Below are 23,457 nucleotides of genomic sequence, written 5' to 3'. Positions count from 1 at the left end.
AATAAGGTATAAAAAGTTATTGATACTTCTGCTCGTACTAACCGGTTCCGTAATGAGAGGAAAAAAAATTAAATATTCGAATTCATTACTACTTCCCAAAGTTACGGTGACACGCAAAGAAAATGGTAACTTATATATATGAGACAGAGTAAAGATTTAGAAGCATATAAACGTAGTTAGGACATCACGACGTGAAGTTATTAATAGCCACATCAGCACCATTAGCCAATTAGTTCCAAATCCCAGTCATGGTAACGCTAACTGACGTTGATATATATATATATATATATGACATGGTCAAGGGATCCATAAATATATGACCAAGGTTGAAATATACAATCTAAAAATATCAACCATAAGCCAAGTCAAACAAAATTAAAGAGATATATGTTACCCAATAACAGTATCCAAGAAGAAGTCTTTTATTATCTCTTTAAACCAATCTCAAGCAGAGGATGAGGGGAGCCGAGAGTGACTTATTGTGAGTCATTGTAACTAAATATAATTATTTATCATAAAGTCAAGTCAAATAAAATTAAAGAAATTACCGAGTAGAGGGTGAGAGAAGCCGAGAGTGGACACACAGACAAACTTAGCTTACTAATTCATACCAAGTTATTGACCATTTCAAAGTCTTTGCACTGCTATATAACATACATACATAATTTGTAGGAATAGTCTTCTTCCTCTCTATAACTAATTTTCTCATCTCGCCCATCAGACTGCTGACGGCATTGACGGCGATGACTTCGCGGCAGCCATCAAATGGGCTCGGCCAGACCCATCAGGCCCTTCGAGTTTAAGATATTCCAAGAAGCTAGATATATGTTACAATAGAGTGTGTTATTTAACCAAGAAATTTAGATATATAAACGTGTAATACCGAGGAAAGAAAATATAATTATAAGAGGGCCATTAGATTTTCTTGGGAAATTGCACCTCCTCTTTGTAGTTTGGTAAGTTACGATCGAAGAGTGTTTTCCTTTTCAATCGAAAAGGTAACGATTGCATTAATTTCGGTCTAAGTAAGCAAATTAGATGCTTAAGTTGAAAGTAATGAAAGATTTCGTACGATTAGGCCAAACCACGTCGAGATAAAGTGCACACAACTTTTCCTAATTTTTTATCCATGCAACACATCTAAAATATAATAACGATCCTCTAGTGCAGCTTTCGGATAAAGCACTCCTAGGTTATAACCAAATTGTAATCCATTAAATACATCAACCAACAAGGCAACAAATGATAATATTACACACACATACACAGAGAGAAAGAGAAAGAGAGAGCTCATAGAGGGTAAAAACTTAAGGTGGCTGAGACATTGAGATCATGAGCTGTTGAAAGTATGCAACTTATTGTGCACTTAGCCACTATAATAAAACAAAGGGTTGCCCTAGCTAGATAGATAGCTATGTAGTAATGTAGCATTTAACTCAAGAACAAGAAAACAAGAGAGAGGAAGTAGATGAATGCATAGGCCTCGCCCAACCACCTACTACTACTACTCTTCCCTCCAATCGCACTGCGGCTGCCATCACTGCTGCTCGCTTCTGCCGCAGCTGAGCTCCCAACCTGGCTTCCCTTTGTATCACTGCTCACTGTAACACAACCACAGTAATCTTTTTTCATCAACTGGACTTTTTTGATCCCGGGGGGAGGGGGGCAAGATTGTAGAGTTACTCGTATACAAAATATGAATAATTTCACTTTAATTTTATAAACTATTATTATTTTTGACATACACTTTTGAATTAAAATATTGTGTACTTCAAAAGTAGTTTATGTAGTTACCTTTTCTCGTGCTTCAATGAAATATATATAGTTTTTTTTAGTTTAAGAGGTTTAAATAAAATTAATCTTGAGAAATATAAATTATATTTTGATTATGTTAAAAATGTAAACCATATAAAATTTATTAGTATCAACCAAATTCTTGCATCAGAACTTTCACTTTTTTTTTTCACATACACTTACAAAATTTCTTTTTACTACGTAAATTCTCTAACCAAAATTTTGTTTAGTTTAGAAGTCCATATTCATAGTTTAAAGGGATATACGTAGAATTCTTTGTTTAGTTTAAGGGAGTCTAATTAAAATTAACCCTAAAAGATATTAAATTATGTAAAAAATGTCAATCATAAAAAATTAATAGCATAATACTCTTCCCTCTAAATTGTACTAGAAGTTATAGTTAAACAAATTAGAATAAAATCTTCAATAAATAGTTCTAAACTTTATTTTAGGAAAATTTAACATATACCCCTTTATAACAGTCTCTTCTGATTATAACAATTAAATAACAACTTAATATGCTTGTAACTAAATAAATACTTACCTAATACCATTTGAGTGGATTTAATCATAACAATTAATTTATAATAGAATGCCCACGGTTCGAGAGAGAAAAGATTGAAGATAATATAATGTTTCTTCACTTCTCCAATACTGCCAAGCTAATTAAAAACTAAAATATATTAACTGAAAACATTTTTATTGTTATTGTCCTCACTATAAAGTAATATATATATATAAAGTAATATATTCACTCTCTCGGAACTATTGAAAAGCGACACATGTTGACCTATTCCCAGATACAATGTACATCTAATTAATTATATTGTGGGCACTGACAAGTTTTAGGTGTGTGCAGGAATTACATGCACATGCATGTTCTTAAATTTAAATTTGAATTTGATCTAAAATATATAAAAATTAATAACTACAATACGAAACTGACCACTGCTACTTGTGCTATTCTTTTCACCTCCACTTCCGAATTGCTCAAAGATCTCAGCATCCTTTGAATGTGGTGGCAGGTTCAACAGGGCTGCAATATTAATCATCAATTAATGTATAACAGGAAGAACTTAATAAGGGAAAAAATAATAGAAAGTTTTATCATTTATTCATATATATATTTTTCTTTCTTTATTATCATAATTAATATTCTAGATAGAATACGTTAATTAACTATTTTACTATCAACTTTCTTTCCTTTTTTTTTGTTTAACATAAGCTTAATAAAAGAAAATCAAACAGTCGACTAATGGAAGGGTCAATATGAAAATAAACAATAGATCAAGGGCTGTTTCTGAAATAATAAAAGTAAAATCCAAGGTTTATTGAAAAAAAATAAAAAAAACTAAGAACAAAAAGGTAAGAGTGCAAGAAGTAGATCATTGTTTACCTGGACAGCGAGAGATATTAGCAGGCAGTTTACACAAAGAAGGAACCATCATAGCAAGTGTAACATTCATCTTAATCCCTACATTAGGATCATCTCTATCCTTAATCAAAACACACAGGCATTTCCTCTTGGTGTCGAGCACATGCTTCATTCCGGCGCAGCAGTCCGGCGTCGGCGCCACCGCGTGGCCCTGCACGTACGTCAGGCACGTCGCCAGCCCTATAAGCTCGTCGGTGCATTCCGCCCGGTCGCTCGCCAAGTCCGGCGCGGCGAAGCCAAGGAACCCCAAAACTACCATGGCCAAGAGCATCATCCCTTGAGAGCGAAATGCCATTGAGTTGAAGAGAAGAATAAAGAGAGAGAGAGAGAGAGAGAGAGAGAGAGAGAGAGAGGGACGAAGAAGAAGAAGTTGATTAGAATACTATATATGGGCCTCCTTTTCGTATATATATATATATATATATATATATATATAGAGAGAGAGAGAGAGAGAGAGAGAGAGAGAGAGAGAGAGAGAGAGAGAGAGAGAGAGAGAGAGAGAGAATCATAGAGATAGATAGATAGATAGATAGATAGATAGATAGATAGATAGATAGGGAGGGGATGAGATTGCAATAAAGACTGGTACAAAGGTGGTTTGGCATGTGTAAATGGGTAGAGATACAAGTGGATGTGTGGGCTTGTTTGGTTAGTTGGGGTGGTCCTTTGTGACACCTTGTGCATGCATGGTGGATAAGTGCATGGATTAATATATATATATATGGACTGCATGGCTTGTGGGCTTTCTTCAATTGGACTTGAATTGGGACATCGGGACGGGAGTTACAAATTAGGGCATTTGATGGAGTATCTCAAAGCCGATGTTTTATTGGATTCCAGGGGAATTTGCGTTTGGAGAGTACATGCATATTAACGCATCGATTGTAAGTGTTTGGTTATGTTTGTTCTATTCATATGAGTTTCTATATTCAATTTCAGATATAATTAGGGCACCATGCTCAGACGAACTAGGATAGATTGACACATATCGTTTGCACATATCTGACGGCTATACTAATACCTGCTTAATTCTATGGGACCCTTGAGAATTTGATTTTAAATGTTCACGATCAAATCGGTACCACACTAAATTTGTCATTTGTCCATTAAATGGCTAGACATTTTAAATGGAATATTATTTGACACAACTGTGAATCTGAGAGGAAATTCACTGAGAACACATTCAATGGTGGCAGTTAGCTAGACAAAGTGTTTGCTAGGGCAGGTACATCGAAAGTGATCATCAATGAATGGGCTGGGAAAATTTTGGATCTTTATTGGACGCCATGAATGCTTACGAGGACCTCAATCAATATTCAGAATTGACTAAAGATCTTAGAGGTCGCTTGGCTGCCTAATATATCATATAAGTATAATATATACATAGAAATACAGTAACATAGTATTAGGATAAGTTAGTATTTATTCTAAATATTCAGTAGAGATAGTTTGATTCTTTTATAATTTCTTCCTAGTGACAAATACTAGCAGCTAATCAAACACCTTATGTTTGAATGAAATATCTAATTGTTATGATTTGGTCTGAACTACTGGGAGTTAAAGGTTTAAGAAGTTTAAAGCATAACAAAGTAAGTGAAAATAGAGCTGAATCACAAATGATAAATTATAAGTTGTCTTTAGTATTGGTTAAAGAACAATAATAACTCTTATCTTCCAAAATATTTATGGCGTATATTATGAGGCCCCCACGACTATATATCTAGTTTTCTTGCATATATATTATATAGAATTATTAGCAACTATATCAAGATTTGCTAATTACTCGTATCATGGATTTACTGAATGGAATAAATATCACGTTATTCGTGAATAGAATAATGAACATTAATCAGTTGTACTTACTTTACATATTTCCACCTGCGATATACAGGCGTGTCATTAACTATGGCCATGCACGGTCCATATGTATTATACTATTAGACTATTATTGTGATAAGGACCGACTTAGATATAGAGTCTAATTATATTTAGACCCCTGAAGTGCTCATTTTTATATACTTTTTTTATTTATTTTATAGTTTCGACACATTTACCCTCTTAACTATATAAAATCTTCAAACTATCTCTTCAATTTATGACAGGATAAAATAGTTAAAAAGGTCAAAGTATTATAAAAAAAGAAATAAAAGAGAGTATATGAAAATAAGCAACAGATTATGAACAAACTTTTATCTTCCAAACCTCTCACAGCTCATATTTATGCAATCTGGACTAAATAAAACTAGTTCAAGAATTACAAATTTATCAGCCATATGATGAATTGTAAGAATAATTATGCAAAGTTGCACAAGGATTAGCACAAACTAATTCCCTAATTTAAAAAGAGAATAAAAATGGAGAATATCCATGCCCCGCTTTCCATCGTCATCCCTAGCAATCTTTTGCTACTTCCATTGCTAGTGTTTGTCAATGGTGCTACGTTTCCGGTTGTAGCACTTCCTCCTGCAAGGAGGAGAACAAAGGTGAAAAAAATAATCAACAAAGTAAGATTAAGGTAGTTGCAAATATATTTAGTTAACTAATTGCTGCAATTAATGCATGGTTAGAGCAATTAATGATGAGTTGGATCGATTGTGATATTTAGATAATTAAGACAAAGACTTGAATTTTTATTTTTTATTTTTTCTTTTTGGTTTATAGAAGGGATGATTACCATTTGATTTGGATCCATTTCCTCCTGCAGCTTCAAACCCTTTGATTTCATCTGCAAGCTGCTCGAAGTCCTTTGTATCTGCTGAGTTCGTGGGGAGATTCAGTAGTCCTTCGCCATTAAGAAGAGCTTATTAATTAGAAAGAAACTAAAAACAATTCATATTACTTGACGCATGATCCATTAATTAACTCTTTCATATGGTTCTCCTTTTTATGTTTTACTTGTTACTTTATGATTTACGAACTCTTATATATCAAAAAGCTAAGGAAACTCAAATAGTTCCTGCAAAACAAAAGGAACTATAAATTTGATATATATTTCTATTTACAACCCCTTAAAAATTTTGATTCTTTTTGTAGATAAACTATATATATAGTCAAAATTTATTTATTAAGAGCATCTTTGGTTAATATACTTATTAAATGCTTCATTAAAAAGTAGCTAGAAAGACATACGTATAAAAACTACAGATTTTGGAGGGCATTCCAAAAAAAAAAAAAATTCAAATAAAAAACAATGAAACAGAAAATAGTAAGCCCATCTCACTTGAGCAAGTATAAATTTCTTTGCAAAAGAAATTAAAAAGCAATGCGTTATGTTTGCTTTGTCTCGTTAATTACTAATTAAAATAAAACGAAACCTATTTCCAAATGCATGCAATTAACATGTCTAAGGTTGATATATACTTACTAGGGCATTTAGCAACATCGACAGGAAGATGACATTTGGAAGGGAGGCGAAGCACACTAGTGAGGTTATACTTAATCCCTAGATTTGGATCATTTCTATCATGCACAAGAATACAAAGACACTTCATGCTCTTATCAACCACAGTCTTAAGGCTGGAGCAGCAGTCCGGTGTCGGACTCTTCGAATCCCCACCGCCCATGATAAAACTCATGCACGGTCCAAGCCCGATCAACTGGTCGGTGCACTCCGACCGGTCTTTTGCGAGATCGGCGCTCGCAAGAGAGTAGAAGCTCGAGAAAAGTAGCAGCAGCTGCAGCAATGGTACTGGTGCTCTAGAGGTTGCCATAGGGGATGGGGATGATATCGAAATTGCTTCTCTAGTTAGTCTTTTTATAGTTGATAGATGGTTAGATGAAGCTATCATTGCCATCTATGAATTTAATGGCCGTAGAATATTGTGGTACGAGTGTAACCAATTTGAAATGAAAGTTCACCTATCTTTTATGTTGCTACGTACGTAAGAGTACTGTAACCAACTTGAAAGGCCATGCAGTTCAACCACATATATGTTGTGGAATATTTACGTGAAAAACGTTTGATCAGAATTGATCACTAAATCCAACTCCAAAACCAAGTCAAAAGAGTGTAAACAATCGATTTATGCATTCACGAAAAGTTTAAATGTTAAAACATATATAAACGAATCTCTTACTTGACTTTAGTCAGTTGGGGCCTATCATTCATATCGATAATGACATATAGTAAAATGTGATTCATATGCTAATTTGTGAATAGAAAAGTTTGTGGGCGATACTTAGACACGTAAACAGAGATCTAGAAACACTCACAATCAAAGACTTGTCCTCTGCCCATTGGAAATTGCAATTATATAACTTATAACACTTTAGGGCAAACTGACCCACTTCCCCGTTAGAAAAGATCATTCTCAATTTAGCTACTGAAGTGGACTCACTGGTCCTTACCAAAATTCTATATCATTGCAGGGTTAGTTCCCTCGCGGTTCAAACACATATTTATGGATATGTTTCGTTTAGTTTCGTGTTTCACTTTTGCTTCAGCGAAGTTAATCATTAGTATTTTGATTGGCAAATTTGGATAGAAAGTAGAATTTCTTTTTCCTTCTTTTTTTTTTTATTAGTTCAATTTGATCTTCTTTAACTAGTTTAATGTATAGGGATACCGAGGGTATTGCAATTATGAATTTAAGATTTTAAACCATTTTATCCATCTTTAATTTCTTTCCAAGATGTGGAGTTATATATATATATATATATATATATATATATATATATATATATATATATATATATCTAGAGAAAGAGTTTCAACCAACTATCCAACTTACATTCTAACCTAAGCTTGTAATTCTCAATTTTTTTAAAAAAATATATATATCGAATTTATGTATATAAGTTGTAGATCTTAATTTTGTAGCAGTATAGAAGCCCTTCTAGTATCATGGGTGTTATTGATCAATGGAAGATATATAACTCATTTCAATTTAAGATAGAGAAATGCACATTTCACATATTGTGCTTGCTTTTATAAATTTATGATTTACTCTCTATCTTTTAGTATTTACATTTCGGAGTTTATTCTCAAAAAATGCTTCTCATTTGGCGATTTGATGGAAGGTATCAACATTAAAATATTTTACCTTTTAATTTATCATTATTAACATTTTATTATTACTACAAAAATACTTGCTATTAGCAGCACCAAATTAATCCTGATACTTGTAACTAAAGTGAAACAATTAGATTTCTCGTTCAACTTATCAAAATCAATTAAAATTGTTTAAATACTTTTTTTATTAAATATAATAAAATTGTCAAAATATTTAAATTACTCATAAAGGGACATCTTGATAACTTCGGCAAGGCTATGTTAAATTGGATGAGAAATCTAACTATTGAACTACTTTTGTTATAAAAAAAACAATTGTATAAAAAAAAAATAGTTATAGACATAAGCACATAGTTAGAATGTTATTATCCAAGAAGTAGATCATTATTTACATGGACGGTGAGAGATACTAATAGGTAGTTTGCACAAAGGAGGAACCATCATAGCAAGTGCATGTAACATTCATTCTTAATCCCTACAGTAGGATCATCTCTATGCTTCATCAAATCACACAGGGAGCAATCCGGCGTCGGTGTCGGACCCGCCTCAGGGTCCTGGACGTCGGCAGTCCGCCGGACACTCGCCAAATCCGGCGGGGCGAAGAAGCCGAGGGAACCCTAAAGCTACAATCCAAGAGCATCATCCCCTTAGAGTGAGACGTCATTGAGTTGAGGGAAGAATAATAAGCGAGAGAAGAAGTTGATAGGAACCTTATGAGCCTCCTTCTGGTATATATATATATATATATATATATATATTGATAGGGAACCTTCTGAGTTGGTTAGGGTGGAGATACAAATGGATGTTTGGTTAGTTGGGTTGGTCCTTTTGCACCTCTTGGTACATGGGTCTGGCTTCTGGGCTTTCTTCTTCTTCTTCTTCTTCTTCTTTCTTTAGATTGGTCTTGGATTGGGAGTTAATAAATTAGGGCATGCATATATGTTATGAAACAAAATAAAAAAATTGTGATGAAGTTTGGGGAAGGTCATCTTTGTTGGATATATTGGTTGCACATATCTGACGGCTATGATTACACTCACTCTAATTGTAGAGTCCTAATGTATTTCATTTTGGGCACGATTAGGGCAACACATCCGAATTAAACCACAATAAGTTAGCCATATAAAATATGTTCCCCAATTTGTACTACCAACCATGAAGGCACGAAAAGTAAGTTATAATCGAGCTAAACTATAATATAAAGAGAAACCGTAAAAGTTTGAACAAATTTCTTAGATCTCAAACCCTGCACAACTTATATTTATGCAATCAGGACTAAATAAAATTAGTTCAAAAATTACAAATTTATTTGTGATTTGATGAATTGTAACAATAATTGCGCAAAGTTGTGGCAAGGATTTAAAGGAAACTAATTCCCCAATATATAAAGAGAGGATAAATAAGGGAAAATATCCATGCCCCATTTGCCATCGTAATCCCTAGCAACCTTTTGCTACATCCATTGCTTGTATTTGTCGTCGGTGTTGCGTTTTCATTTGCATTGCTTTCGACTGCAAGGATGAGAGCAAAATTTTAAGAAATAAAATAAATTAATATGAAATTTTTTAAATAACACCTTTATGTTAACCCTATATCTATATATATTTTTTATCATCTTTTATAATTTATGTCTAAAATTACTTTACTTTTTATACTTAAAAATATAGTCTCGAATCAATCTCCATACTTATGACTAAAGTAAAATCGTGACTATTTTATTCAGTTAGCAGCATTATCTTAAAATCTTACATGTCTTTGTAACAAACACGATAAATATATTTTAGTTATTTTGCTTCGTGAAGTTAAGTTTAAGAGAAAAATTAATGATCTCACTTTAAATATAGATACACAGATTAATTTAAAACTTTTGAAATACATAAATTAATATAATTTTGAGGATAAATATAAAATAATAAAATATATTTAACCATAAATTAAATTTATAGATGAAGACGGTGCATGACATTATATCAATATTCGAGTTAGGTGCAACAGAATGAACAGAAGTAACGTCATCAATCTTATTAATTTCAAGTACAACGACTACCTTATATTAATTATTTTTCGCCCTAACTTTAATTAGAGGAAAAAGAGAAAACGACACCATCAGGACGGTTGAGAGATATTACATAGTCGAGGGGTCAAAGTGTCAAAAAAATATATTAAAAATAGCTCTATGTCAAAATATGTACACGAAACACCTCATGTTTATGGTATTTATACTTTGAACCTAATGTTTGGACCTCATTCCCAAAAAATTAGAATTTATCGTCAGAATCATACTTATTTTTTTTCGAAAAACACCTTCTCATATTAGAGAATCCATTTTAGAAAATAGGAGCAAGTAATTAAGAAAATTATTTTCTCATACTTAGGGTTAAGTCTAGCATATGATCAACCACATACACACACTTTTTTTTACCATATAGACCCTGAATTAAGAGGGTTTTGTGGATAGATATATAATTTGTTCGAGGGCCTAAGTGGATATAAAAAAGCTTATAGGTATTTATGTGTAAAATAACGATAACTTAAGAGTGCTACGTATAACCAACCTAAGCTATTAATTTATCTCAACTGCCGACATGGTTAACGAACAAAGTACTATATATATATATATATATATGGTTATGTGTGTGTATTACCGCAATTAATGCAAGATTAGAACGACTAATGATAAGATTAGGTTAATAATTGCATACAAGGGATGATTACCATTGGATTTGGATCCATTTCCTCCTGCAGCTTTAAACGCTTCGATTTCATCTTCGAGCTGCTCAAAGTCCTTCGCATCTGCTGAGTTCTTTGGGAGATTCAGCAGTCCTTCACCATCAACAAGAGCTTATTAATTAGAAAGAAACTACAGCAATTCATATTAATTAATGACCCATTAATTCAATCTTTTACTTCTCTGGGATTAGAAAGTTCCTTCTAATGTATACGTACTCTTTTAAATTTTTCTTATTTAATATTTATATATACATCCCTTAAAACCCTTACTTTTGAGGGAAAAGTTGAAAAGACTATAAATTACCCCCCTAAAAAGATAATATATTTTAATAAATTAAAAAATTTCTAATTTTTCTTCTCCAAAATATAATGTTAGCATGTCATATAAATTTGTTGGGAGGAAAAATAATAAAAATCTAAAGAAATAGATGTTTGAGATAATTTTAATAATTCAAAGGATCTATTTATCATAAAGAAGATTCATGAGATGCATATATATGGAAACGATAGCAATTCAAATAAGGGCATTATTTCTATTTTAATTTAAATAATTATAAAAATATATAATTATCAGAAAGTAACTCGAAGAGTATCCATAAATGCATATATGCAAGTAATTAACATGCCTAAGGTTGTTATATACTCACCGAGGCATTCAGAAATATTGAGAGGAAGGCCACACTTGGGAGGGAGTATAACCACACGAGTGATGTTAAATTTTATCCCTAAATTCGGATCATTTCTATCATGGATAAGAACACAAAGACACCGCATGCTCTTATCTATAACGGTTTTAGTGCTAGAGCAGCAATCTGGTGTCGGAGTCTTTGCACTTGCACCGTATTGGACATAACTCAAGCACGGTGTGAGCCCGACCAACTGGTTGGTGCATTCTGCTCGATCTTTTGCGAGGTCGGAGCTCACAAAGACCGTAAAGCTCAACAGAAGCAGCAGCAACAACAACAATGGCATCATTGCTACTACAGAGGCTGCCATGATACTACCGAGGAAGGTAAAGAGGGGAGAGAAATAGGATGAATGATATGGATATTTGGTTCTTTAGCTGGCCTTCTTATAGTTGATAGATGGGGTTAGGGGAAGCTATCATTGCCGTCTATGAATTTAATGGGCATAGGAAGCTTTGGTACGAGTGTAACCAATTTGAAAGGAAAGTTCAACTATATATATTATGTTGGAACTGCAAAAGACTTCAATCATGAAAACTTACGTGAGCAACAATATCTTTGTTTTTGTTTTTATTTTTATTTTTAATCATCGTTGTATTAATTCGGTGTCATATACCCATCATTTTATATTTATATATAACAAAAAAATGTGATTCTTATGTTAGTTTGTGAGGTTCTCATACAAACATATATATGAAATTTTGTGGTCTATATTTAGACGTTCGAAAATATCTATAAATATCTAAATTCAACGACATATATATGACAAATTTTGTCGACGATGAATATTTTATAAAATTTTAAGGCAAATCAAATCTCAATCATCTAAATTTTTCGGTAAATAATTATTCAATTTATATGTCAGAAAAGAGTAACTAACTATTTTATCTAGCTTATGATTAATCTATGAATTCGTTAATCTATCAGATATGTATATAATTAAAATCGGATCGAGAGACAAATTTATTTTATTTTATTTTTTTCACCGACACTTTTAAGGAGAGCCGTAAGTCTCAAACTATAGTCCATTAATTTTGGAGCAGGATAAAAGGTTGTCATATTTATTGCTTGGCCCAAATATGGACTAAAGAAACGATAGAGAGATCTTAGGAACAGATATATAAACTCCATAGACTTGTAATTCTGAATTAAATATATCTTTTCTCTTGTCTTAGTTATTAATTATATGTATAAGTTTTATAAACCGTTCAATTTTGATGCTATTTGTCAAGAAAAAGCAGAAGAAGTAGTAGTAGTAGAAGAGAAGAAGAAGTAGAAGAAGAAGAAGCTATCTAAATAATTAAATCATGGGTCTGTAGCAGTGCAGATAGAAGTCCTTGTAGTTAAGAGAATGTGATGCAAATATAGCTTCTGGTAGAATGAAGTATCATGGGTCTAGTGGTCATGGAAGCATGCTAAATGGTCCCATATTAATGGAAGATATATATCTCTTTTCAATTTAAGATAGGAAAATGTAGATTTCACATCTCATCTGTTTCTAGATTTATAATTTATACTCTACCTTTTCATATCTATATATATATATTAGAAAAAAGTTGTCTAATGAACTCCAAAGGCTAGCAAATTAGAGTGGAGTTAGCAAACCCTTGGCTCTTTTTAGCGAAAATTTAGGGCTTTGATGTCCCTCCACATTTAAGAAATCTCTAGGTGCATGCATGATTCATTCACCCACTATTTGCTTCTGTTCTACGGATATATGAAATAATATAACTGCTCATGATCTTATTGGACAAGCTTTTTGTCTTCGCGTTTGTAAAGTCTGATCTGACCCACTGCAATAAGCTCTTTGTAACTCTTATCTTAAATGATACCGACTTTATTTATTTTTTAAATACTCTGTCATCTTCTTCGAGAGTAAGTCCTTTTTAGGTTATTTTTTATAAAATGCAGGTGAATACTCCTTATCAACCTAGGAGCTATCTCGCAATAAAATTCAAAATATTCGGCTACATTTATAATGTATGTAGGATGTTAATCATAAATTTGTAACAATAATATAGAGAGAAAATTTTAAGATATACTATAAGTTAGTTTGGCAAAAAAAAAAAAAAAAAAAATCTAGGTCTAATTTAAATGGATCTTAACTTATTCATTTTGTTCATAGAACTAGCCCTCCTTAATATATCAATTAAAAATAACTGAATCGAATTCTAATAAATATAAACAATATACATATGATAATAATATTACTATGAAAACTTTATCAAATATCAACTCTAATATCTTATATTTACCGGCAATATGAACGAGTTGCACTTGAATAGGATTATTATGGTTAGACAAGTCGAAGTCAAGTTCTTAGTTAGATAAACTATCAATGAAGAAGACAAGATTGCTAAGATTTCGGTGTTTAAATGAGATACAGTTGGAATGTCTTAAAGATGCTCAAATGACACTACTTCTGCATTAATGTTGCAGCTACGCAGTCAATTGAGCTGGTTGTTTATGAATTCTAAATTTAAATTTCTTTTTTCTAACTAAGATTTGATGTCAGAAATATAAAAAACGAGTTGAATATAAGCATGACTTTGCTCGTTTCTAATATTCCTGGCTACTAAATTGAGATTACTAGGTATTTAAACAGTTGAAGATTGATTATGAGTTAATAGATATTCTAATCTAGATTAATGGTTAGATCTTTAGTTTTGTAAGCTTATTGGTTTAAGAAAATAAAGAGATTAATTTACTCTTAGAATGTGATCGAAGGGATGATCGACACTTTTATGATCATTTTAGTAAATGTATAGCGCTCAGATAATCAGGTTCGAATCGAAACAAAAAATATACGACATTAATTTAACTGGGACACTATTAGATTCTCTACTCCTCTCGAAGTAGCTTCGGGCCCAGGCCCAACCTTTTGGGCCTGGCCTGGCCTGGCCCTATGAAGAGCCCTAAGCCCAAGTGATCTAGATGATGTAATTAACAAAGTTTGCTTGTCTATTAATTAACAAAAATAATCCCAAATTATATGCTCAAAATAGTCTTTTAGGATTCTAATTAATCACATGGAATCGTATCAACACAGTTGGCCACCGCCCAAACCAGCCAATATGACCATATAACTCCATATACTTCCATTATTACAATTAGCCGCCAGCGTGACATTGCGGTGGACTTATACCTACTATATATATATATATATATATATATATATATATATATGTTCTTTAATTAAGGGCAGCCAACTTATTATTTATAGGCCTTGTAATTATTTTTGATAAATTAAAGGCTTCGTTTGATTGAAGAATAAATTTGAATAAGAAACGAAGGAAATGGGTAATAAGTTTTATTAGAGCGATTAATATGTTAATATGTTAATATGATAATATAGTCAGCACTTATGAGTTCAAATTCTATTATGGCTATCTTTGTAAGAAAATATAAAAACTCTATTTTTTTAATTTTATTAAAAAAATTAGTTTAGAAATTAATAATATTTTCTAAATAGTTTAGGTGACTTTTAAGTTGTGTATAAAAAATAAATATATACATGAAATCAACTAAACATTCGTTTATGTATACAAATTATTATGTATCTAATTTACATTAAAGAAATGTATAATCTTTTAGAATAGCTGACAGGCCAATAGATAATTAGTTATAGTAGATGTGATTGTGTTTGACTACAAACTATAAATAAAAGGTTTCTTATTCCTCTATCAAAATGGGGCCTAATTGAAAAAACGAAGAAGAGAAACTTGTTCTAATTTCTTGAATAAAAGTCTTTTAACACCGAAAGAAAGTTATAGTTTGAGTTTACTTCACCGCGTCGAGTCTTCTTCTTCTTCTTCAACGGCGGCCTCAGTTTTCTTCGGTGGAGTTGACCTGTCAACCGCGTGCCATCTCATCTCTATCCATCATAGTCGCAGTTAGGCAGCCTGTAAAGATTGCGAAAGAGTTTATTTATTTATTTTTCTTTTTACACTTTGCACCTTATATTATATCGTTTTTATTTTTAGTTTTATTCTTGTTCAGTTGAGCGCTGTAGCTCTAGCTCTAATATCAGAGGCAAAATGGAAATTTGATTTCACTGTTAAACTAGTTCAATTTATTTGATTATAAAATCATGTTAGTAGATGTATAGAATACGAACCTGACTTATTTGTTAAAAAATAAATAAATAAATAAATAAAATGGAGCTTAAAAAAATAATTTAGTTGTCCAATTTATATGTCAGTAGGTAATTTATTTATCCTAGGATTAACTTATAAATGCTTATGATTAGGAATCCAATCTAAGCAAATAAAACCACGCAATTTTTTGTGTGGATATCTGGACGACGAAAAAGAATGTTTAAAAAGAAAAGAACGATTACACTACCTCGGTCTCAGCACCAACGACTCTTTGGAGCAGCCATCGGATCCGCTGTCTTCCCTTTCTCAGAAGAGTGCATTAGTCTATTGAGTGCGGTCAACGTGTCAGACTTCTACACTCTTTGCTTCCACTTCCGTGTATTAGAGCAAGCAGCAGATCCCAACGGTCGGCCGCCGACTTGTCGTCCTCATCATTCTATTATTCTCTGCCTGTGCATTGAAATTTCCACAAAAAAATAAGAAATTTTGATTCAAATTCTCGATGAACACCTCAAACGGCTACCTCTCTATTTCTCTCTCTCTCTCTCCCGTCTTATAATTACTTCCTCCTCTTCTCTCCTCTCTCCGATTTAGGAATTAGAGTTGAGTTTTCGCTGCTCTCCTCACCGCAATGAGGAGATCGATCCAAATCCTCCTCGCCTTAGCGTTTCTCTACCTGGCCTTCCTCGTCCTCTGCGAGCTCCCGTTCGTTTCCCGCCGCTTCGCCGACGCTGGCGGCGGCTCCTCCGCCACAGCCGCCGTAGTCCGCCCAATCCGGCTCTACACTAAGGAGGATATTCAGATGATGTCCGCCCCCATCCGCCCCTCCAAACTCCCGTACCGCCTCCCCACTCGTCGGCGACGCCTGTCCCCCATAATCTCCGGCATCGAATTCTTAGAACCCAGGTCCTCTCACAGCACGCGCTTATCTGGCCTCGACAAGTCCGCAGCCGATGCGTGGCGGGTCGGGAAGAAGCTCCTGGACGAGCTTAGAGCTGCTCCCCCAGCGATGTCCCCATCGCCGGAGGCGAATCGGGCGGTGCAGAGCTGCCCGAGATCAATCACGCTCACCGGCGCTGCGTTCTCGGATCAGGGGAAGGTGATGGTTCTCCCCTGCGGGCTCAGTTTGGGGTCACACATCACAGTGGTGGCGACGCCAAGGATTGCACATCCCGAGTACGATCCAAAGATCGCCAATTTGAAGGAAGGGGAAACATCGGTAATGGTGTCGCAGTTTATGATGGAGTTACAGGGGCTCAAGACGGTGGACGGCGAGGATCCCCCGAGAATTCTCCACTTCAATCCCCGGTTGAAGGGAGATTGGAGCAGAAAGCCGGTGATCGAGCAGAACACCTGCTATAGAATGCAATGGGGCACGCCGCTCCGGTGCGACGGCTGGAAGTCTAGGGCTGATGAGGAGACTGGTAATGCCATAATATCATCAAAATGATGCTTACTTAATTCCAGTGTCTTAATTCAATTTCTCTGCATCGATATTTCAGTCGACGGGCAAGCGAAGTGCGAAAAATGGATTCGCGATGACGGTGATCGGTCGGAGGAATCGCAGATGACTTGGTGGTTGAATCGCTTGATCGGGCGGACAAAGAAGGTTCCCATTGATTGGCCTTACCCATTTGAGGAAGACAAGTTGTTCGTTTTAACTCTAACCGCTGGTTTGGAAGGTTACCATGTCCATGTTGATGGGAGGCATCTATCCTCGTTCCCTTATCGCACTGTAAGTTCCGATCAAAAAAGCTCGCAAATTTATGGGTTATTTTGGTTACTATCTAATACTTGTAATTCGCCAGGGATTCCTCCTAGAAGATGCAACTGGTCTGTCGTTGAATGGGGACATTGACGTGCAGTCAATCATTGCTGCTTCATTACCCACTTCACATCCCAGTTTTGCCCCGCAGAGGCATCTTGAAATGTCGCCGCAATGGAAGGCGCCGCAGTTGCCAGATGAACCGGTGGAACTCTTCATCGGGATCCTCTCTGCCGGCAATCATTTCGCGGAGCGTATGGCCGTGAGGAAGTCGTGGATGTCCGCCGCCAGGAGATCACCGAATGTTGTAGCTCGGTTTTTCGTCGCCTTGGTAACTATCGGATTTGGAAACGGTAGCTATGGTCTCTTCCCATAGAACTTTTAGAATTCCTTACTGATTGAAGCATTCGTATTCTTGACAGCACGGAAGAAAAGAAGTGAATGTGGAGCTGGAAAGGGAAGCGGCGTTCTTCGGCGACATTGTTATAGTTCCTTTCATGGATAGCTACGATCTTGTAGTAATGAAGACGGTGGCCATTTGTGAGTATGGGGTAAGTGAAAGCGGAGTCTACTGAGCTTTCTCTGTTAATTGCCTCTAAAACTTCTCTCACTCACTCTCTCTCTATTCATGCAGGTCAGGGTTGTTTCTGCCAAATATGTGATGAAATGCGATGATGATACGTTTGTTAGAATAGATTCAGTGATGAAGGAGGTGAAGAAAATTCCAAGCAACAAAAGCCTCTATGTAGGAAATGTGAATTACTACCACAAACCCTTGCGGCATGGGAAATGGGCTGTAACATATGAGGTAATTGTTTGATATGCCCCCATATTGTAACATAAAGAGAATACATATATATATATATAGCTTACCGAATGTTAGTAAAACAACAACAATAGCAAATCTTAGTCCAAACTATTGGAGGTTGAACATATGCATACCCTATTTGCAATACTAGCAACATAACGAGTAGAAAATAACATATGTTTTTGGTAAGCATTTTTATCATACAAATGATATCTAAAACTCCTTCCATCTTATGGTTGTTGAATTAATCTCATAATTTTTTTTTTCTCTTCTCAGGAATGGCCAGAGGAAGATTATCCTCCTTATGCTAATGGCCCTGGCTATGTTGTATCATCTGATATTGCACAATTTGTTGTCTCAGAGTTTGAAAACGGTACACTTAGGGTAAGCCTACTAGTGCTTCAGTTTGATTAGCATCTCTTGATACTTGATTTAGATGTATGCAGTAGTCAACATTTTGTTTAGTTTGGCTACTACATTTTAACCTCTTCCACTACACCTGCTGAGATAGATTTTAGTACCAAGGAGAAGCAACAGACATGCTATGCCGTCAACTTGGTGGTTTAAGAAACAACTTCTAGTGCTGTATATTTTTGGCACATTTGTTCTAACAAGTGAATTGTGACAATGTTGCAGCTATTTAAAATGGAAGATGTGAGCATGGGCATGTGGGTCGAGAAATTCAACAGTTCGCGACCTGTGGAGTATCTCCATAACCTCAAATTTTGCCAGTTTGGCTGCATAGATGATTACTACACAGCACACTATCAGTCCCCTCAGCAGATGATATGCATGTGGGGCAAATTGCAGGCTGGAAGTGCTCAATGCTGCAACATGAGATGACATCGGCAGAGAGTTACATTGAAGAGAAGCAATGATTCGACGCTGTTCAACGAGTGTTATATGAGATAGGCCGAGCTCTATGCACTGCTTTTAGCTGCCCATTCTTTTAAGAAGTTGATCAGGATGATATGGAGTTTTTCGTCTTGAAATTGTTTTATTCTTTTGATCCTGTGACATAGAAATGTAACAGTTAGGAATACGATCGACAATTTTGTCGTTGTTTTAGACACCATACATCTTGTTGGGTAATCAGATGTGAGATCAAACTTGCATTTCCTGAGGGGCAGAGTTTGTACCAGAAACAGCACTTGTATTTTAACAAAGAGCAAGTTCTTTATTGTTTGAAAAAAAAAATGAGCACATATTTTCTCTATGTCATGTATGATCTTGTTTAATTTTCGAAACGGGTGTCACTGAGCTGTGAGCTCAAGTTGATGATTGGAAATTGATATTGTTTGGTCAGATTTGGTGGCAGAAGCTTTTGAGAGGTGTGGCATTTGATTGCAGAAAAGAGGTTTCCATTTTACTCTTCAAACTTTCTAATGCTATACGCAAACTGCATAGTTGAGCTGGAAAGACATGCATCAATAATGACAACATCCAGGGTGTTTAAAGAGGGAAGTCTGTTGTTAGGGATGAAACAAATGTGCCCTACTCATAGTGAGTGCCTCACAAATAAGAGCAAGTAGGGACCAACTTATTATAGACAAAAGATCTTTGGATCAAATTTGAGCAAAACTCGAGAATTAACCGAAGAAATTTATACGCAAGTAAACTCAATGATCACAGAGAAAAAAAAATTAAAAAAGATACAGTGAGCGTCACAAATTACAAGATTTGTTTCTAAGGATTTAAGAGGAGCCCTCCTTCTCCTCCTTAGGTAGTGAGTTACAAACTCCACAACTCAACCTACAATTCCCCAAGGTAGTGCTAGTTCCTATCATATAAAGAGAGTTGCTCTCACACTCTCCTGCAGCAGCCCACTGTGGACACATCTCATTCTCATCAACGCATTCCCCAGCTGGCCTGCTCCCATGCATGATATCGAAGGATCGAACATGGATCCATTTTGGTGCAGACCATTTCTCACCTTCAATGACTGGGCAACTCCCATGCAAACTGTGTGGATCTGTTGTTCCATCTGGGTGAAGGTTGAAGAAGAGCACTGCGTCACCCTTGATAGGTTTCACTGCAACAAGAGAGTAACCAATTCGTGAGTTGGAAAGGAGGGGTGCTTAACTTTGTGATGTAGTAGACCATCAAAAGAATTATTCATGCAGATGCTAATTGACACATATATATTAATATTTCATCAACATTAAAAAGAGATGGAACTCTTTTTGTCCCCCATTTAACCTTGAAATATGATGAGTCGAAGGAATAGAGTGGGGATAAACATAGCCTAAGAGCACAGAAAGTTTTAATGCAGCAATTATGGAGCATATTAATAATGTCTATTTCTCATGCTATTCAAAAAGAAAATAGTAAACCAATGCTACTCTATTGAATATAACATGCATTATGGTTTAGGATTCTTGTCAAGATTTTATATTCTTTTTGAATCTATACCTGCATAGCCTTTTCTGGCACAATCGGAGAAAGTATCATCCTTAGGTTGAGACTCCCAACCCTACAAAGAATGCATATAAGACATTAGAATACGCAAATCTTAGATTAGATAAGAGAACTGTAAGTAATTAATTTACCTACCACAGCATTAGGGAAGACAGTCTCCCCACCCTTCTTCACATCAGAGAGATACATGAGCACTGTGGCAGCTCTATGACCTCCACGCACTTGGTTGTTCTTGTCGGAAAAATAGTCAAAATGTGGGTCATATTTTTGACCATTTTCGTATCGTAGAATTTGAAGGGATTCAGCATTCTCTGATCAAGAAATAGTTTGATAAAAAGTTATATGAGAGAGACTATGAGTTATGAAAGTAATTAAAGAAGCTACACAAAGTTTACCTTCTGGGAGGAAGGTCCAACCAGCAATTCTTCTCTCAATTCCAGCGACAATTTCATCCTTCAGAGTTAGAAAAAAAGGAGGCATTACAAACTTAACAATCCAAAGTTTCAGTCTATGTGAGTAATGTTGGATTATGCAATATTAAATAGGACTATATTTTTAGCATTTGGTGAAGGATGAAATAAGCTCGCCTAGGATTAGGAATAAACTTTCAAAAAGGATGATTTTTTTTTAAATTTAAATTTCAAAATGCCCTTTTTAATTAAACTAAACTAAACACATTTATCTTTTTTTAACTATTAAAAAGCATCTTCAAAAAAGATAATAGCATTTAGTCCTTTCTCTAGTATTTCTCTATTAACAAACAGTTGCTTACCACTTTGGAACCCTAGTCAAATGCAATAAATCAAAATTTAAGGGCACCTCATTCATAATCAAGACCGTCAATTCATCACATATGCGCGATTAATCCCTTAATTTTGGGCGTAATCCTAGAGGAGCAATTTGCATATATATAACCCTCAATTTTGATTCCAATTTACCATAGGGGTTTTTATTTTATGCAAAACCAACCCTATATTAAATATATATATATATATATATATATATATATACATACCTGGCGCTTTTCCAGAAACATCCCTGAGCTCGTCCTGACCTCGCTTTTCACACTCTCCCCGGAGTCGCTATCCGCCACCTTCGACTCCTCCAGCTTACTCTTCCCCTGCTCACAATCACATCACCATCCTTTTATTCCAACACATCGCCTAAGAAAATAGGAATTTCGCAATCAAGGACAAGAGAAGGAGGCAATTTCTCTCACCAACTTGATCAGGTGATCACATTCCTCGTCGGAAAGAAACCCCTTGTACAAGAAAGCCCTGCGCAGATGACGAATATAACCATCAACGAAGCAAAGAAAGAAGATGGATGGATAGATGTAGGTATCATCTAATAGGTACCTTGGTTTCCACGAGATTTGGGTAACTTTGGCTGCGTCGAAGGATTCGGATTTGGGCTTTCCTTGCGGGATAAAGACTGGGAGAGCCGTGAGGAAGAGGAGGAAGAAGGCGACGTAGAACCAATTGCGAGTTTCCATTGATGAGATGAAAGTGGAAGAAGGATGGATTTGGATTTGGATTTGGATTCGGTTTCCATCGGAGTTGTTTGTTTTATAAAGTGAGAGGGGCGCCCACGGGGATAATTTGGGTGGGTTTTTGCCGGGGTTTTAGATGGGGAAATAAATTGGACGTGGGGGATGATGGATTTTGACCCGCCGGAAGTGGGGAAGAAGGTATTTTCTAATTAAGCCCACGGCAATTGGCCCACGGGATGAAAACGTGTGCGATTTTTGTGAAAATAAATGGGATAATTACGCCTAGATCCCTAAACAATCGCACATTCTTATATTATACCCCTCGTTTATTTTTTTTAAGGGTTAATATTTTAAAACATCAGTATTTATACTTACCACTAAAATAAAATTATTAGTTTTTTATCCAAATAAATGGAGTATGCCCAAAAAAATTTATCCGTAGCTATTTTGTTAAAATGTATTGTCAGCCCTTTTAGGAAAAAAAAAACTGAGAGTAAAATGATTATTTAATATTTTTATTGATAATATTGTGAGATATTAGATAACTAAGATACCAAGGTGTCACAAATTAGAAATAATTAGGTCTACGTTTTGAAGTTTCTATATAATTAACTCAAAATAAAATGGAAAATCATATCTAAAACCTTATGTTTGGATTTGATAATTCACACCCTTTCTTGACAGAATTTATATTTTGAGCGCTATGTTTATGGCTTTCTTTTTCTAAAAAACACCTTATAGTTGTAACATATTACAGAGTGAGAATGAAACTTGGCTTTCTGAGAATACTCTCATTTTCTTTATACGAGGAGTCCAGAGTTCCTTAATAGCTTTTTGTTTGCCATGAGTAATCTAAGTATCTCAGACAAAAAAATCCAAAATAATTGGGTTTGAACTTTGAAATTTAATAACGAATAGGTGGGGGTCTGAACGTAATTCATCAAAAATAGGGTGTTGAATGTAAATTTCCCTACAGTCTTTACCCCTAATAATACGGTTTAAGTTATTCCACAGTATTACCCAATACATTGTAATAACTCGAAGATGACCAAAGATGACTTCTATTTTCTTTCTTTTCTTAATCTTGGATTAGAATATATATATATATATAATTATATTAATGTTAGATAGTTTCGGTAACATCCTGTAGGTTTGAACAGAACGTAAAAAGGACGTGAACTTGGCCTTCTATGTTGTTTGATGGAAGGAAATTGGAATAAG

At 34.8% G+C, this 23,457-nt stretch overlaps 4 protein-coding genes and 1 long non-coding RNA gene across 5 annotated transcripts; 1 reads left to right on the top strand and 4 right to left on the bottom strand.

Annotated features, from left to right (window-relative positions):
* Positions 1–1,189: 1,189 nt before the first annotated feature.
* On the bottom strand, positions 1,190–3,595 carry LOC140759529 (non-specific lipid transfer protein GPI-anchored 14-like). The gene is made up of 3 exons (XM_073096112.1): positions 3,191–3,595; positions 2,741–2,830; positions 1,190–1,601 (listed from the first exon to the last, which is right to left on the bottom strand). Exons 1-3 carry the CDS (start codon positions 3,522–3,524, stop codon positions 1,432–1,434), a joined length of 594 nt encoding a protein of 197 aa, XP_072952213.1. The 5' UTR covers positions 3,525–3,595; the 3' UTR covers positions 1,190–1,431.
* Positions 3,596–5,416: 1,821 nt separating this feature from the next.
* On the bottom strand, positions 5,417–6,938 carry LOC140759404 (uncharacterized). The gene is made up of 3 exons (XR_012104229.1): positions 6,594–6,938; positions 5,904–6,011; positions 5,417–5,692 (listed from the first exon to the last, which is right to left on the bottom strand). It is a non-coding gene; the product is annotated as an uncharacterized lncRNA (long non-coding RNA).
* Positions 6,939–9,459: 2,521 nt separating this feature from the next.
* Positions 9,460–12,022, bottom strand: LOC140759375 (non-specific lipid transfer protein GPI-anchored 6-like). The gene is made up of 3 exons (XM_073095920.1): positions 11,618–12,022; positions 10,956–11,063; positions 9,460–9,751 (listed from the first exon to the last, which is right to left on the bottom strand). The coding sequence occupies exons 1-3, from the start codon at positions 11,964–11,966 to the stop codon at positions 9,600–9,602; spliced, it is 609 nt and encodes a 202-aa protein (XP_072952021.1). The 5' UTR covers positions 11,967–12,022; the 3' UTR covers positions 9,460–9,599.
* A 4,222-nt stretch (positions 12,023–16,244) lies between these two features.
* Positions 16,245–19,538, top strand: LOC140759787 (hydroxyproline O-galactosyltransferase GALT6-like). Its single transcript, XM_073096450.1, has 7 exons — positions 16,245–17,177; positions 17,256–17,488; positions 17,562–17,849; positions 17,941–18,069; positions 18,153–18,326; positions 18,603–18,710; positions 18,963–19,538. Exons 1-7 carry the CDS (start codon positions 16,385–16,387, stop codon positions 19,167–19,169), a joined length of 1,932 nt encoding a protein of 643 aa, XP_072952551.1. The 5' UTR covers positions 16,245–16,384; the 3' UTR covers positions 19,170–19,538.
* A 341-nt stretch (positions 19,539–19,879) lies between these two features.
* LOC140759278 (probable prolyl 4-hydroxylase 6) lies at positions 19,880–22,403 on the bottom strand. Its single transcript, XM_073095790.1, has 7 exons — positions 22,103–22,403; positions 21,964–22,021; positions 21,760–21,864; positions 21,140–21,197; positions 20,880–21,055; positions 20,739–20,799; positions 19,880–20,358 (listed from the first exon to the last, which is right to left on the bottom strand). Exons 1-7 carry the CDS (start codon positions 22,237–22,239, stop codon positions 20,021–20,023), a joined length of 933 nt encoding a protein of 310 aa, XP_072951891.1. The 5' UTR covers positions 22,240–22,403; the 3' UTR covers positions 19,880–20,020.
* Between the last annotated feature and the right edge of the window lie 1,054 nt (positions 22,404–23,457).

Source organism: Typha angustifolia, chromosome 4 (genome assembly GCF_048772165.1).
Source record: "Typha angustifolia cultivar Huaian chromosome 4, ASM4877216v1, whole genome shotgun sequence".
In the NCBI taxonomy this organism is placed as follows: Eukaryota; Viridiplantae; Streptophyta; class Magnoliopsida; order Poales; family Typhaceae; genus Typha; species Typha angustifolia.
Note: the sequence above shows the minus strand (reverse complement) of the source record. Positions and strands in the feature narration are given on the sequence as shown.